This window comes from Canis lupus, chromosome 36 (genome assembly GCF_003254725.2).
Source record: "Canis lupus dingo isolate Sandy chromosome 36, ASM325472v2, whole genome shotgun sequence".
NCBI classification, from domain to species: Eukaryota; Metazoa; Chordata; class Mammalia; order Carnivora; family Canidae; genus Canis; species Canis lupus.
This window is the reverse complement of record NC_064278.1, coordinates 22,696,491-22,712,611: the sequence shown is the minus strand read 5'-3', so window position 1 is coordinate 22,712,611 and position 16,121 is coordinate 22,696,491. Positions and strand designations below refer to the sequence as shown.

The following is a 16,121-nucleotide window of genomic DNA, read 5'->3' as shown; positions in this document are numbered from 1 at the left end:
GAAGGAGCACAAGTCAGTTCCCATTAAGCTATAGTTGGTATTATTACTTCCTTTCATCCAAATAAATAGGAACGATTTTTTTTTTTTAATATTTTAAGCAATCAGAAAGAGCAGATTCAGGAGACAGGAGGAAACTGATGGGACTACAGAATATCGACATATAAATAATGGTACAGTGTTTGAGAAATTTCACTTGTAATTCAAATTCTGTTCGATTCTGATTCTGACATGAAAATTCATTCCCTTAGATGGCAGCCAGGTGCAGGTACAGGGATACTTACTTATACACAGCTCGCCTTAGCCTCTATATTTGGCTTAAACTGTGTTCCCTCAGCATCAACTCAGCCTTGCTCTTCTGGTCTCTCTTCAGGTCACAGTGGGAACTAGACTCATGAGGCCATCCACTTTCATGGCTCAGGAGTCATCTGTGGAGTCTTCCTACTGTACCTGGTAGGACCCTACCAAGCTCACTGGCTTCCAACTCAACAGTCCAGGAAGGCTAGACTTCACGGCCCCTGGTGACTGTGACACCATCAGGCTTACGAAGATAGGAGTATTCTCCAGACTGGTATGGGGCATCCCATTTGGGTGGCTTCTTCCAGTAGTGCCAAAGAGCAACACGCCAAGAACTCCTTTGCCATGCAGGTTTTCCTTAAGTTACCTAATTCATCTTCTGCTCTCCAGACCCAAGGTCAGAAATAGGCTACCAAGACACCTATGGACACCAATGCACTTTGCTCTCTTTCTGTTTCCCTCGTGTTGCCATGGTCCTCTTTTACTGCCTTTATATCATATACTCCTCCATCTTAATATCCACTAGGCCTTAATGGACAAAAGGATAGTGCCTCTCTACTCTCTGTTAACTCCCTAGACTTAATCCCCCACATTTGGTTGTTGATCTGCTAAATAAAGAAAATAAAGGAATTTGAAAAAACGTCTCTTAAGACGATATCTTGGTTTGCAAGATGTGTTTTTCCTACATGGACCTATTTTGTGTGTCAGAAGTGAAATATTACCTTGGCCTTAGTCTTTGCACAGCTTCAGAATCAAATTATAATCTTTGTAGACAGATGGGTGTCTTGGATGTAACAGGTAGAAGGTCTTATGCTTAGAAAGACAAGGGATGAAAGCATATTAGTCATTTCTTGAATATTTCTCTGTAATGACTCAAGGTGCAATTTACTGGGCAATTTCCTTTTAGGAGCATTACAGGACGTTCAGGTTGTGAAAGTCTGCATACCATTTTTAAAATATGTCCTCCATTATTTGTATACAGTACAGAACGTGCAAAAAGTAAACCTGGCTCTCCGAGTTCTACACAGTTATCGCTGTGTTGTATAGGTGCATTCTCAATGTAAACTATTTTGCTGGCTTTATGGTGTTGACACTTACATATGCCGAGCTAAGTTATGATCAGTTTCCCTACATGGAGCCTTAAAACTACACAGCTGTTTTCTTAGACTAAGATTGTTGTTTTGGTTATGATCAAACTAATAAATTGAATAGGCTGGTTTAATCTCTAGTATTTCATGTACACATTGATGTAGATTTTAAACTAGAAAAGCAGAAAATGAAAGTTATGTTTTCCTTGGCAGGCATTTGATGTACTTGGGAGAGTCGAAGCTTACCTTAAGCTCCTTAAATCAGAAGGTTTAAGTCTGCCTGTCTTGGCATCGAGGCATGAGGAATTACACAGAGAAATTAAAGACTGCACAGCTGATGCTTTGCAAAAGGGACAAGCCTTAATCAGCCAAGTAGACTCCTGTAGGTGAGTAAATCTATTTCTTCCTCAGTGTAACAAGCTTTTTCATGGTTTCCACAACCTGTTAAAGAAGTAAGTTGCTTGATTTTTTTTTCTGCTTCTGATGTTTTGCTGCATTATGACATGGCTTAAAAGGATCTATTGAATTTTGGTCACCAGTGATTCTAAACACAGCACTGCTCATCCAGAAGTGAGTCCCTATTCTGAGCCTGAGGACCTGAAGACGCTAAGGCTTTTTTTTTTTTTTTTCTTTCTTTCTTTTCTATGAGTTTCTGAAATGGAGAGAAAGAAAGGACAAAACTAAAAACAGAACTTAATTCTCAATGCTTTTCATAGCCTAGCACCCTGGCGGGTTTCCTTCTCCTTTTTAATTCATGAACATCGAGTCTACCCTGTTCCTTTTTTCCTTTCTGGAAAAAAAATAGAGTACCAGAATTCCATTTCATTTATGACCTTGGTGGTTTACCGAGCAAAACCTTAAATAAAAGGTGACATTATTAATAATAACAATAGCTCACTTTTTTAAAAACTGAGAGTCTACCATGTGCCAAGCACTGTGCCAAAAGGCTTAGGAACATTATGTTATTAATCCTCACAAAGACTACAAGACACACAAGAGTAGTCCTCCCTTATCCATGGGAGAGTAAGTCCCCCCAGTGGATGACTGAAACTGCAGATAGTATCAAACCCTGTATATATACCATGTTTTTCCCTATACATACATACCTGTGATAAAAGTTTAATTTATAAATTAGGCACAGTAAGAGATAAACGATGATCACTGATAATTAAATGGAACAATTATAATAGTTTATTGTAATAAAAGTTATGTTAATGTGATTTCTCTTTCTCAAAATGTCTTATTGTAGTGTATTTACCTTTCTTGTGACATGAGATGATAAATGATTACATAGTGAGATGAAATGAGGTGAATGACATAGGCTTGGTGACATAGTATTAGGCTGCTGTTGACCTTTGACAGTATGTCAGGAGAAGGATCATCTTCTGGACCGTGGGTGATCATAGGTAACTGAAATCACAGAGAAAACAAATCTGCAGATAAAGAAGGGACCATTGAACTATTAATATTCTCCTTTTATAAATAACTAAGGCACAGAGAGGCTAAGTAACTTGCAAAAGGTCACATAGCCAGTTATAGCAGAATCAGAATTTGACATCAAGCACACAGGCCCTAGACCCCGCACTCTTATCCAGTGTGCTAGGGCAGGTTTTTATTAGCACATTTGCTGAGTGTATCTGTGTGGATTTAGATCTGGGTAGAAATGAGGAGAGAGAAGGACCTTGAGAAACAGAAAGAAGATGCAGTGGGAACATATGAAAAATAATAGGATTGGAGGACAAAAGAGAGATGCTGGGGCAGATGGTGGAATATATATTATCTAGGAAGACATGAAGGCAGGGCTTACATTTTGACAGAAGGAGACAAAAAGATTTGTGCAAATGAGATAAACCTAGTTGTTTATCTTCTGCATCAATAATCTTCTTGAAACTCAGAGATTAAATTTGAAGAGTGATTAAATAGGTCAAGTGTGGTAAAATTACTTTTATTTCTCTTATTTATTCTACCTCTTTTTAAACTTTATTTCTCTTTAGATCTTCATTCTACTCTGTTTTAGCTGCGTTTAAAAGTGTTCATTTGGTCAGTTTGGGTTTAGAGAATTTCCTTTTCAGAAGACAGTCTGAATCTGGACAGAGAGATTTAGCCAGGACTTGTGATGGTTGCCATGGGACTATGTGAAGCCAAGATCTGAAATAATCCAGGGTCTTCCTACAGGACCCAAACAGCTGAGGCTACGAGAAAGGCAAATGCTTCTTCTCTTTTAAAAATTAATAACTGTAGCTACTAAATTTCTTTACTTTAGCCCAAACCATCTATCAGATAAGGGTGTGTCCGCTCTGCTCCAGGAGCCCCAGCCCACCCTTGTCTAATGCAAAGTGTGGGCACACTCCTTTTTTTCCTCCCCTGCTTAAAGGTCCAGTCTTCCAGAATGTATGTATACGTGTCTTGCATCATGCAGGAGCTATCCTATGGGGTGCCTGGACCCAGGGTACACGCCAGACACCGATCTGAGTCATGGGATGATTGGATGAAGTAGTGAGGTCTCCAGTTGGAATTAGGAAATGGTCCCATGTCAGCTTTGCAAGTGAGTCTCAGAGTACAGATACTCTGTTTAGGCTACTCTTTATTGGTGGTACTTTCCATGGTGGTACTTTCCATGGCTTTGGGCAATTTCTTTTCCTGCGCTGGGTAGATTAGGAGGCAGCCAAAATCTCTTCACTAAATCTTTGGAAGTCTGTCTTTGGTTTACTGCCCCAGAAATTCTACGTGCCTCTGCCTCCCTGAGTGTGAACCCTGTCTTTTCGACTCAGCAAGACCTCTCGGCTTTCTCTGGGTCCCACTGCCCTGAGTTTTGGTCTGGAAGTTGCCTCTCAGGCAGTAAGCTGATGTGATCATTTACTTCCCTTCTCTCAGGGATCACCATCCTGGGCTACCTGTTGCTCAACATCTCAGAACTATTGTCTCATATGCTTTGTCTGTTCTTCTGTCATTTCAGGCATGAGGGTCAATCTAGTCCCTGCTTCTGGCCAGAAAAAGTTGCCTATTCAGTGTTGATACTTAGCTCCTGGAGTTGGAAAGCTGGTCACAATTTATTACTCTTCAAGTTCATCCTATTTGCTCTGATTAGTAATGTTTTATCTTCAATATTTAAATATAAGGAAAAGTGCTTATATTGTATATTACATTCTATTTTCAGGGTTTTAGCAACTGCTTTTGGCCACTCACTTTGTTGTGGTTGACATGTTTATTTACTTAGCTATTCTCATTCTTTTTTGCCTTCTTGGTTCTTTTTAGTCTTAGTCTTTTTAGTCTTTCCTTTAGGTTACAGATAAAATCCTAATAGAAGAAGCAATAGTTAGGGAACATTTCAAGAATCTTGAATTAAAATTGTTAGGTAATTGTATTAAAAAATAATTAGCAGTATGGTTTCTATCAACATCCTAGATATATGAGCTTTCATAGTAGTTCCAAGATATTTGGTTGCCCTGAGATCTCACAATATTTTACAAATCAATACTATTTTCCATTTCGCAGGAGGAACTGAAGGTAAAGTGAAATTGTTACTTGGCAAAGGACATTTTTGATTCAGAAGGTAGATGTAGAATAGAAATCCATTAAAAACTGAATTGAAATGCATGAGAATCTCGGTGGCAAACTAAAGCCACACATAGCTACAGGCCTCAATCCCATGCATCACATTTCAGTCTTGCTTCCTTTCCTCATTCAGTGATTCGGCTGTTCAACAGTGTGGGTCACCATCATAGGAAAGAAGCAGAACCGAAGAAGGAGATTTCAGGCTGCAGCCACTGCTGAAGTGAAGGTGGAATTTAGAACATTGGCAGTGGGAATAAACATACTGCCAATTTCAACATGCAAAGTACATGTCACTGAACATTGCAGTGGCTTCCTAGGCTTCCGAATGTCAGCCGCACCGCGAGGCCATGAACTACTAAGGCCCGCATTATGAGACACTTGAAAACTGGTGTGGAAAAAAAAAAAAAAAAAACTGGTGTGGACAAGAAACTTAAGATTTAGGATCAAAGCAGCTTTATTCATGCATTCTTAGGGCCAAAACAAAGCCATGACTTTTAAACTTAACTTTTCTGAACCTGTTTTCTCATCTGTAGAATGGAAGGGTATTTTGTTTTGTTTTGTTTTCTTGCTTGTTTGTTTGTTTTACCTTCTTTACAAAGAGCTTTTAAAAGGAAAATATGAAGAGTCACACTGTTATTTCAGATAATCACAGCAGAGTCATCTGCACCACACTATATTCATTTTCACGAACTGGGGAAGGTTAAATTTGAAATAGGGCAGAGAAGCATTTATCTTAAGGTAATAAAAAAAATTTAGTGCTGGGGCAGATAGGAATTTCAAAGACCTTTTAGATCTATTTTTCCCCCCTGTTAGTCAATAAATAGGGCTTCAGAAGTTCACATTTGTGTGAGATGATGCTTCGCAGTGAATCTGAGACCTTTGTCGTTACTTTTCTGTAACCATTACCTTATTAGGAACAGATCCACACTGGATCTGGAATCAAACACCTTTGAAGTTGGAGCAGCCTCACAAAATAAATAATGGCTGTTTACATGTTTCCTTGCTTTTCTATCTTCTCCCTGTAATCGGATGATAATTCGGAATCATTGCTAAACAATTTATTATCTTCCTGAAGTATAATATCTGTCATCTAACCTAGCTGCACTTAACTTTAAAGACATTTTAGTGCATTTATTTTTACTTGGTTATGATGCAAGGTCCTGCATCTAATAATGATCAAACTTAGACCTGCAGTGAAGTCAATGTTCCTGGCTTCCAGCCCCCCTCACCTCCTCCTAAGCTTCACTTGGCATCATCTTTGAGCAGCAAGTCTAAAGACAGGCCAAAGGGGGCCTGCTACCCAGGCAGAATTCTGCATTCATTAAGCCACAGGAAACTGTGGGGATTGGAACTCCTGGGGTGGAGGCTTTGTATGAGGGTGAAGTTTTCCATAATTGGACAAAATCAAGGGACCTCTTCATTTCTCCCTGTGTAGCTCACAATTCAGAAAACTCAAAAACATACAAGGCCGTCTTGTGCAATTCCATTTGCGTTTTCCTGTTTGCTAAAATTAACAAGATCTGCAAGTACACTTGCTTCAGTTTTGACTCAGTCTCTATCTTTTGCATGGGACTACTGTACCAGTTTTCATCCTACCTTGCTATGCTGAATTTAAGCTTATAAGCCTCACCCTCACTATACTTCGCTGTGGTATAACCTTAAGTATTGTCTGTTTTGATCCAAGACATATTATTACTTATTTAATGTTAATCTTCATATTTTTATATTTCATAAAAGCAGGAGTTTGTTGGGATTTTGCATTTTCTTATCACAGTTTTTTTTTTTATCACAGTTTTCATTGGTGTTGGCTCCCACTACTTCTGTTGTTTGATATTGTGAATGGTGATGAACTTTAGGCAGGACAAGCGTTCATCAATTTATTCATTTATGTATTTCAAACATATTATTGAGCATCTTTTTATAAATCGGGTGGTCCCATGCATCCAATGCAGCAGGGGAGTGTTTGCCCTCACGCTGTTTATATTTTAGTGGGAAGAAATAGCCAACCAATGGTTAAATCAATAAATGAGATGCTCTTACAAGCAACAGGTACTATAAATGTGAAGTGGGATAAAGAGTCACTGTGGGGAGGGGACCATTGTGGACATTGTAGTCAGGGAAAGGTTCTTCGAGGAGAAGGGGCTACCCTGCAAATGGCTGGGAGATGAATGGACCTAGCCGAACAACAGCAAAGATGTAACAGAAGGGAGAACAGCATGATGGGAGAAGGTGACAGGAGAGAAAAGCATTAGACAAGATCTGAGGAGGTGAAAGTCAGACAATTCATATGCTCATTAGCAACAATGGCAAACACTTGTGTGCTTTATATACATTAAAAAGTTTCATCCTTAAAATGACCCTGTGATGTGGGTACTACTATGATCATTGCCTGTTTTGCAGGCGAGGAAGCTAGGGCACAGAGAGGTTCAGTAACTTCCCTGAGCACCTGTCACGCGGTGATAAGAGGTGAAGTGAGTACGGGAATGCAGGTCTGAACCACTAGCTAGCTGGCTAGCTCCCTCTCTTCCCCTTTCATTCCACTTTCATCAGTAATAAGGAGCCTGGTCACATGGATTCCTTTTTTTTTTTTAACTTTTAATTTTTTAATTCCGACATGCTTAAAAGGTACTCTATCTATGAGTTTCAACTTAAGTGTCTCCTTCCCTGCAAAGTTTTTCTTTCTTTCAGTTTATTTAAACAGTTATTGAACATATGAATAGGCATCCCACATGACATACCAGCACCAGGCTTCAGGGTTTGTCAAAGATATGTAAACCTGGCCCCGAATCTCCAGAACCTTACCAATGGCTAGTCAGCAAATGGACACAACAAGGAAGTGTGCTCTAGGCATGAGGAAGCCATGGGGACAGCGGGTGTTGGGGCCACCTCTCCAGAGAAGAGAGACATAATCCCTAGCTTCCATGACCAGGATAGGTCAAGGACTTAAGAAGACCATCGTTGACTTTGATAATCTAAGATGGATGAAGGCCCTACATCCAGCCAAGATGAACAGAATCAATATCAACCATACAATACCTTCTGAATTCCTTTGTATTGGTCAGCTCTATCTCATGGCTTCACTTTTCAATCTGAGGTGTTCTGAGTCATCCCTGAATTGTTTGACTTGGAACAGTGTCGCCTCCTCTTCCAGCTCACAACACTGTTTTGAGGTCGGCCCACAGGGTTAACCATGTAGGTTAACCTTTTAATGTTTTTTATGTTCCTTATCTTTATATTTACAAACTAGGTGACTTGATTTGAAATGTCACGGAGCTGATATGATATTAAAAGAAAGCTTTTATCATAGTAAAAAATGTTTTAAAAGATCCTAAGTGGAAAACAAAAGCGGTCCCTGCCCTCCAACAAAACGAAGAAACAAAAACAGAAATTTTCTTTGCCTGATTGAGTTATCTATGGTTGCATTTTAGAGGAGTCCTGCCAAGGATTTAAGGACTTTAAATAAATTAAAGAAGAAAAGGTTTGATGATGCATTTAGATGGCCAATGTCAGGTACTGAAATTTGGGATATTACAAAATTGAGTTCTCACGATAGCTGTTACCTCAGCCACTACCCAAATATTTTCAAATGTATATGAGGTTGTTCTTTTTAGAGAATGAGTAAATATAACTGCAACCTGGGCCTGGTAGCATTGGGCATGCTTTTGTAATTCTGAAACTGTTAGTATGAAAACATGCAAGATTCACACTTTCCCTTAAATCTAGGAATAATCAGATTAGGTTCTTGTAAAATATCTAGGAGTCACTCACTACCATATGAACTTACTCATTTATGATGTGGATGACGGGATGTGAAGCAGCAAGCTTCCCAGAATGAGAAGGTCTGGAGCTGTAGTCTAGAGAGGAAGCCTGATGATGGGGGCAGAAATCTGCGCTGGATAACTGAAGAGAAGTTCTCTCAGGTTAGAGAGGAAAATAAAATAAAACAGAAAAGGGCTAAGGAGAGAAGTGAGTTTACTTATTTATGAATAAAATGCTCATCACGGTGCTGTTTGTAATAGTGCAAACCTGAAAACCCCCTAAGTAGTCCTAGAAAATAGGGAAGTGTTTGAATAGTTTAAGGGCAGGACATTATAGAATATTCTAAGTTAACATGGAAAGTGTATTTTTGAGGATTACTTGAGGACTGAGTGTCCTCACCATATAATGTCAGGATCCAGATTGTGTAGAAAGCATCAACCTCACTTTGGAGCAAGGAGAGGACTGCAAAGAGAAAAACCTTTTTGGAAGGAAATACATTAAAATGTTATTTCATATTTTCTAAGTTATCTTAAATGAGAATATCTGTCTGTTAGTTCCTGCTGTGCCCTTTTTATCTGAGGATTTATGTCATCGATCATGGAAAAATTTTAGCAATTATCTCTTTAGGTATTGATTTTCTGTTCTCTCTTTTCTCTTCTCTAACTGGTGGTAGAGAATGTTGGAGTCTCTGGGTCTACCTTTCAGAACCCCGAACCGCCTTCCTGACTTGTCATTCCATCAACTCAGGGAATCCCTCACACTGGTTTGCTCTTTGGTTATATATATTCATAACCATATTGATTTGATTTCATTTCTGAGATTTCTAATTCATTTTTTACATCTACCTTTGTTTTATTTCTGACTTTTTGTTTCAGTTTCACGTTCTTTGATTATGGGTGCTGGGTTTTTCTTTGTCTTTCTAATGATCTCAGGTGTGATTATGTAAAGGTGGTTTTCAGATTGCTCTACGTGGCTTTCGTTTCAGAGAGAGTACATTTATCTCTCGATCAGAGTTGCCTTTTCTTCAGATTTATATTCTTCATGTATTTTGAAATTTTAGATTGTACTCTCATCTGGAGTGGGGAGGTGCTTGCTCTTCCGCTTATTTTCCCTGCTTTGTTCTCTCCTCTTCCCTCCTTAACAGCCTTGCTGTGACGTCAGCATGAACTCGGTGTCCAGTCCAGTTTGTATTACTTAATCAGGGTCACCCATGGAGACACTGTGGCTCCCAGAGATGCAGGAGGTGGGGTGGGGTTCCTGACTGCCCCAATGTGTCTGATTTCTTATCCCCAGTACCAGTGGGCTATAGTGTTTTCCAACCTTTTTTTGCAAGGAGGGAGAGTGCCCTCCCTGTTACTGGTTTCCGTGGACTGCTCTCTGTGGTACCCTTGGTGCAGGACATGCTTTGCTGTCTGCATCCTCCTGGGAGTGGAGCCTCTGGCCATCTCTGCCGTGCATGTGGACCAGAACCCAGGACACCTGCAGCTTCAGTCCCACTTACTACTTTTGGGTGACGAGGGATTCGGGATGTGTGTAGGTTAAATTAGAGAAAAACTTTGTAGAAACATACATTTCACTTCTAAAGTATGAATGGCACCCTTTTGAAAGTAGGGATGAAAACGAGAGAGTAGCCATTATTTCCTCCAAACTGGAGGTCATAACCATGAAGAGATAGTGTTTGGGTCCCTGTCAAAAGAAGCAGTAAGCGAAAGGCAAGGAAAATATTTTCCCCCATTTTTAGAGTATGATTTGTTCATAGACAAAAAGAAAACTATGATCAGCTGATTCTTTCGGATGAGAGAGTAAGCTGTCAAGTGCTTCCCATCTGGTTGAGCTCCTGATCCAGATGGGCTGCCAATAGTAATTTATGAAAGGTTTGAAAGCAACTTGCTGTCCTCGGGAAAGAATCATGAGAACACATTAACATGGGGATGTGCTCCCCTCCTGTAGCCCCAATTTGCAACAGATGCAGAGATGGGGCAACTGCTTCCGCTCTGCAACTAGAACCATCTATTTCTGAGCCAGGAGTCAGTATGTCTCTGCTCTTTAGGAAAAAAAAAAAAAAAAAAAAGGCAAGCGTTTACCCCCCTTTCCCTCTCCTCCACTGGCTCAGTGAATGGGGGGGGGGTGCTCCCATGACAGGGGTTCCAACAAATGGCCAAAGCAGCCCTCAGAGCCTATCACAGCTGAGAATCTGGGATGCTTGGGAAAGTGAGCGTGGACAGCAGGAATGGGGGGGCGCAGCCCTGTATCTAGTTCCCTCGGGGGGAGCAGGCCAGAGTGGCCAGGACCTGCCATGCAGGACCCTGAGGCCCGGAGCCCCTGGAGCCCTGTCCCCTCGTGGGGCAGAGCCCAAGCGGGCGGCAGGGTCAAGGGCAGGGCGCCCGAGCTCAGGCCGCCCCTGGGCCTGGGCCTACCACTTGGTGAGGCCCCCTGGAAGGAGCCACCTTCCTGAGTGGCTGCTGGAAAGCAGGCAGGCCGTCTGCAGGGCGCCAAGGAGCTGCTGGCAGACAGAAGCTCCTGTCTCTGCTTTGATCAAACCATCTGCTTCCTAGGCTCTGAGGAAACTGCCAATGTGCATGCCGTACGTGCTTCAAAGTGTTCTGGAATGTTCAAAAGAAAAGTCTGGAATCACTGTTTAATGTTCCTAACTGACACTGATGAAATCAGGGCTGGAAGGAACCTGAACCCCAGGATTTCAGTCAGAAGGAGCTGAGGGAGGGAGGGAGAGGCCTGGGCTCAGAGCTGTGACAGGCATGTGCCCTGGGCTCTGGGGCAGGGAAGACATGAGTCCCCATCCGACAGACCCCCAGCAGAGCCGGCGGGGGGCCAGGGACTCTGGGGCCCCTCAGTGTTGAGGATGGGCCTTGGCCCCAGGTGAGAGCAGGGCGCCGTCCAGGCCTCATCTAGGGGCCACCAAGCATCCAAGAGGAGGTTGCTTGGTCCTAGGGCAGCTTGAAACTCCTGTTATCGGGTGCAGGTAACAGGCCCAAAGTCCTTAGAGCCTAACACCTACTGAAGACTTCACCAGGGACATTGTTTTTAAAAGATTTTATTTATTTACTCATGAGAGACACAGAGAGAGAGGCAGAGACCCAGGCAGAGGGAGAAGCAGGCTCCATGCAGGGAGCCCGACCCAGGACTCCCCGGGGTCATGACCTGAGCCAAAGGCAGATGCTCAAACCCTGAGCCTCCCGGGCGCCCCAACAAGGGACATTTTTATACAGTATCTATGCATATGCTGTTGTTCTTAAATCTATGTCTTTTTTCCCCTTACATTTAGACTAAACTATGTATTTTATCTAACCTGAGAATAGGCATTGACCCACAAACAAGGCCATGTGCTCAGGGCTACAGAGGACATATGGGTGAAAAGAATGTTGTCCTTTCCCTTAAAGAACCTGCAACACGGGGTGCCCAGGTGGCTCAATGGGTTAAGGGCCCGCCCTTGGTGTTGGCTCAGGTCACGGTCTCGGCGCTGTGAGACTGAGCCCTGCATCGAGTTCAAGTATATTCTCTTTCTCCTTCTCCCTCTGCCACTCCAAACCCCCCTCCCATTAAAAAGAAAAAAGAAAAAAGAATTTACGGTGCAATAGATATATACCGTAAGGCACAAATCACCACAAAATGAGACCCAATCTCCCGGGTCATTGAAAAATCGAAAATGAATTGTTCTTCCAAAGACACAGATCGCATTTGCTTGGTTGTGAGTCATCGAAATTAAGGTTGTGGGATGCCCTGCTTCTCCCTCGGCCTGTGTCTCTGCCTCTCTTTCTGTGTGTCTCTCAGGAATAAATAAATAAAATCTTTTTAAAAATTAATTAATTAATTAATTAATTAAGATTGCAAGTTGCTAACGAGCTATATTTTCACAGAAGGAATGCTTGCTGTGGTTTCGTTGGCCCATTCTAGTCTCTGTGCTGGAGAATCCTCTAAAAAACGGGAACTGGGACAAGTGTCCCTCTAGTGGCCCCTCCGCAGATTACAGGCCGGTATGTTGGCTCTTGCAGAAGCCGGCCAGTTTCAAAAGAACACGCCAGCCAGGCTAATCCTGTTTCCACTAATAGTCCACTGGAGGGAAGATGGAATTTTAGAGGACGAATGCCGTCCCATGCCATCATATGTCAAGAGTGTGGACCCTGAGATCAGATGGACCGGTTCAAATCCCGGCCCCACCACTTAGTGACAGTGACCCGAGCAAGTTACTGAGCCTTTCCCTCAGTTTGCTCATCTGCAAAATGGAGATGACAGTTATACCCAGGTGATAGGGTAGTTGTGAGCATTAGAAAAGAGACAATGCAAAATGTTAAAAATGCTGCCTTGTCACAGCGAGCGCTCAGTCATCATTTTTGGAAAAGGTGGGCACATTTATTTTCTTCTTAAAAATTTTTATTTAAATTCAATGAATTACCATATAATGTATTATTGGATTCAGAGGTAGAGGTCAGTGATTCATCAGTCTTCTGTGACACCCAGGGCTCATCTCATCACGTGCCCTCCTTAATGCCCATCACCCAGTTACCCCGTCCCCCAGCCCCCCTTCCCCTCCAGCAACCCTCAGTTGAATTCCTAGGATTATGAGTCTCTTTAGGTAGACATTTACTTCCACAAACTGTTCCCTGTGCCTTCTTTCCACATTGCTGCTACTTCGCTTTTCTTTGTTATGGGTCTTTCTCATTCCAGATTTGCATATTTTACAGAGAACTCGGAACTTATACAGGACAAGTGGGCTTTTAAGTGCTTTTTTAGTCTATAATCTCCCAAAGTCTAAAACCTAACCAAAATACGGTTGGTATTACCAATACACTGCTTTTATTTACAAAATCTGTAGACATAAGTAGCACTAGAATTATTTCTATACAACTCTCCTGATTTCTTGATTATACTCTTCGCCATTCCTAAGTTATTACAATGCGAAACTGATTGTTTTAAGCGTAGCATCTGTGAAACATTCTGCATCAGGAATAAGATTCCTCCCAGGGGGTTAATTTTTTCTTCCCAGTTAAACTTCTCTGGGGCTCCAGTGGTACCCACAAGACACACAGGCATCCCATGCACATCCAACAAGATTCTCAAGCTGCCTGATAAACTCTCACCACTTTGGCAGCTTTATTGTCATTCCTGTGAAGTTACTTTACCTCTCGATTGTATGGGATCTTGCCCTCATTTCATTACTAATTAAATTCGTTTTTACCAAAAAAAAAAAAAAAAAAAAAAAAATTCGTTTTTACCGAGTCATAAATTAATTATTTGAGGTAAAATCACGGAAATCTATACCTCCCTCCAAGATCTTTTCTTTAACTCTGGGTAATTAAACTTCAGAGTTATCGTGTTAATCTTTATTAGTATTGGAAGGAAATGACTGACGCAAAATTAAAGGCATCAATTTCTTACATAGTAGGAGAGACTCTGTCTTAGGGGTGGGTTGACCAATTAAAAGGTGCCCTTTCCACCAGCAGTGTTTCTCCATTGTCTGGCATTGCTGCTAAGCCTAAGTTGGACATGGTTAGAAAACCTGCTCATTTATCTTCCGACTAGAGCAAATGGGATCCGACTTTAAGATCATTCGTTGTTCTAAAGGCATGTGCATTTTACAAGCTTTCGTGTCACTTTTCTCATGAAAGGTGAAAAATGACAATGTGAGGCTTAGTCTCTTTTTTATGAACAAGTACATTAGATTCCTAATTACTGGTGATAACTTGGTTTTCACTAAATGAATATAGCCTTGAGCATTCCTCATCATTGAGAACAAGGAATTTAGTGTTACATAAATATTTTACCCTATTGGATTAGTAAATGGTTTGTTAATTGGCTGATCCACATTTCTATTCAAAGAGCATGTTTAGATAAATGAATCCTTTAAATAACACCCCCAGGAGAACTCTTGGCAAACACACTGTGCTTTTTGCCATAGGGTTGTCAAAATATCTTAGAGGGAAATACGACAAAGTAAACCTTTAGAAAAGAAGATCAGACCTGGTTGCAAAAACCCATAACTCCTCTTTTCCCTCAGGACTGAGTGATTTAAACAAGGGAAGATAATTTGGTTTTACTTAACTTCTGTTATCCTAAAGCCTGAAGCCCGATAACTTTTATCAACTCATCCCTACCACTTAAGAGATTCGCTTTGAAATGTTCCCTACTCCCGGGGCTTCTCTCTCAGGGCAGAGTGAACTAACAGCTGACTCCTTCCATTCAGCTCTCCGGTAACCGGAGTCCATGAGATGATGGGATGCATTCAGAGACGAGTGGACCATCTGACCCAACAGTGTTCGGCGCACAAAGAATTTGCTCTTAAGAAACAGCAACTAACTGCCTCAGTGGAGGGCCACCTCAAGAAGGTAGTCTCTTGAATGTGTCCTCCCTTGCCTACTACTTAGATACAACCCTTTCCTTGGTGATACTAGATGGCACAGCACCTGCACATGGGGGCCTGGTGGGAGGATAGCAGTGTGTCTCCTTTGGCTTCTCTTAGGTTCCACATTAGGTCTTGTAATCGAACAGCATGAAGCTGTAGTTCACTATTGCTCAGCAACCATTCCTGTCCCCGGCTGCAGACACTTGCTGTGTCATCCTACCCGCCACGCCAGCCCTGAGTACGGACACACAAGGGCAGTTCTTGCTTTGCACAGAACCGAACTGTCTGCATATTGGGGTTGTGTCCTTGTTTTAACATGGTTCTGTGCAGGTCTCCAGTTTGCACGAAATTCAGTTAACGTGGTATTGTACGACATGAAGACAGCAGGCAAACACCAAAAATGATGTCTTAGGGATTTCCAGGGATAAATTGTCACTATTATACTTTGGCAAACAAGGTCAGTACAAAGGACATGGTCATTCTGAATAAAATAAAACATACACATGAAAGTCCTCTGCAGAGTGGATACAACGGCTTGGTATCTATTTCCTATTTTCAAAGAGGAATAAAACCAGGCAGCTGCTGTTTGACTGAAGAAAAAATTGCTTATCTGTAGCTGGGACATATAGCAAAAACTATTTCAATGACATTAATGCTAATCAATGTCGATGCCCATTTTCAATGGTGTCTTCATCTGATACAGTGGACCCATATGCCTGACTTAAGTAGAATTAGTAGACTTCACAGGAGAGGACCTTAAATACCCATGTCTCTGTCTAAATTGACTTTCCACCTGTTATCGATCCAGAAACTTGGGAATTTGAGCCTTGTTCTGATGCCTGGGTCCAGGGAGATTCCAAATATGGCAGCAGCTGTGGTGCCACATTCCCTAGAGATTGAGACTCAAGCTAATTTGGTGGTGGTGGACAACACAGCAGGAACTCAGACAACTGTCGCTCCTTGTCTTACTGCCAATTCAGAGCCAACTTGACCAAGGGAAGTATGGACTCTGGTTAGAGCCAGGAGATGAAGAATCTAACTCTGATGTTATAGAACCCCTTAAAGAT

The 16,121-nt window shown here is 41.7% G+C and overlaps 1 protein-coding gene across 3 annotated transcripts in view; it reads left to right on the top strand.

Annotated features, from left to right (window-relative positions):
* The window catches only part of CCDC141 (coiled-coil domain containing 141), a 174,988-nt gene that overhangs the window by 108,605 nt on the left and 50,262 nt on the right, over positions 1-16,121 (top strand). For all 3 annotated transcript variants that reach the window (XM_035696286.2, XM_035696285.2, XM_049106194.1), the window contains exons 8-9: positions 1,596-1,768; positions 14,896-15,037. In XM_035696286.2, coding sequence (XP_035552179.1) covers positions 1,596-1,768; positions 14,896-15,037 — 315 coding nt within the window. The remainder of the gene's footprint in view (positions 1-1,595; positions 1,769-14,895; positions 15,038-16,121) is intronic.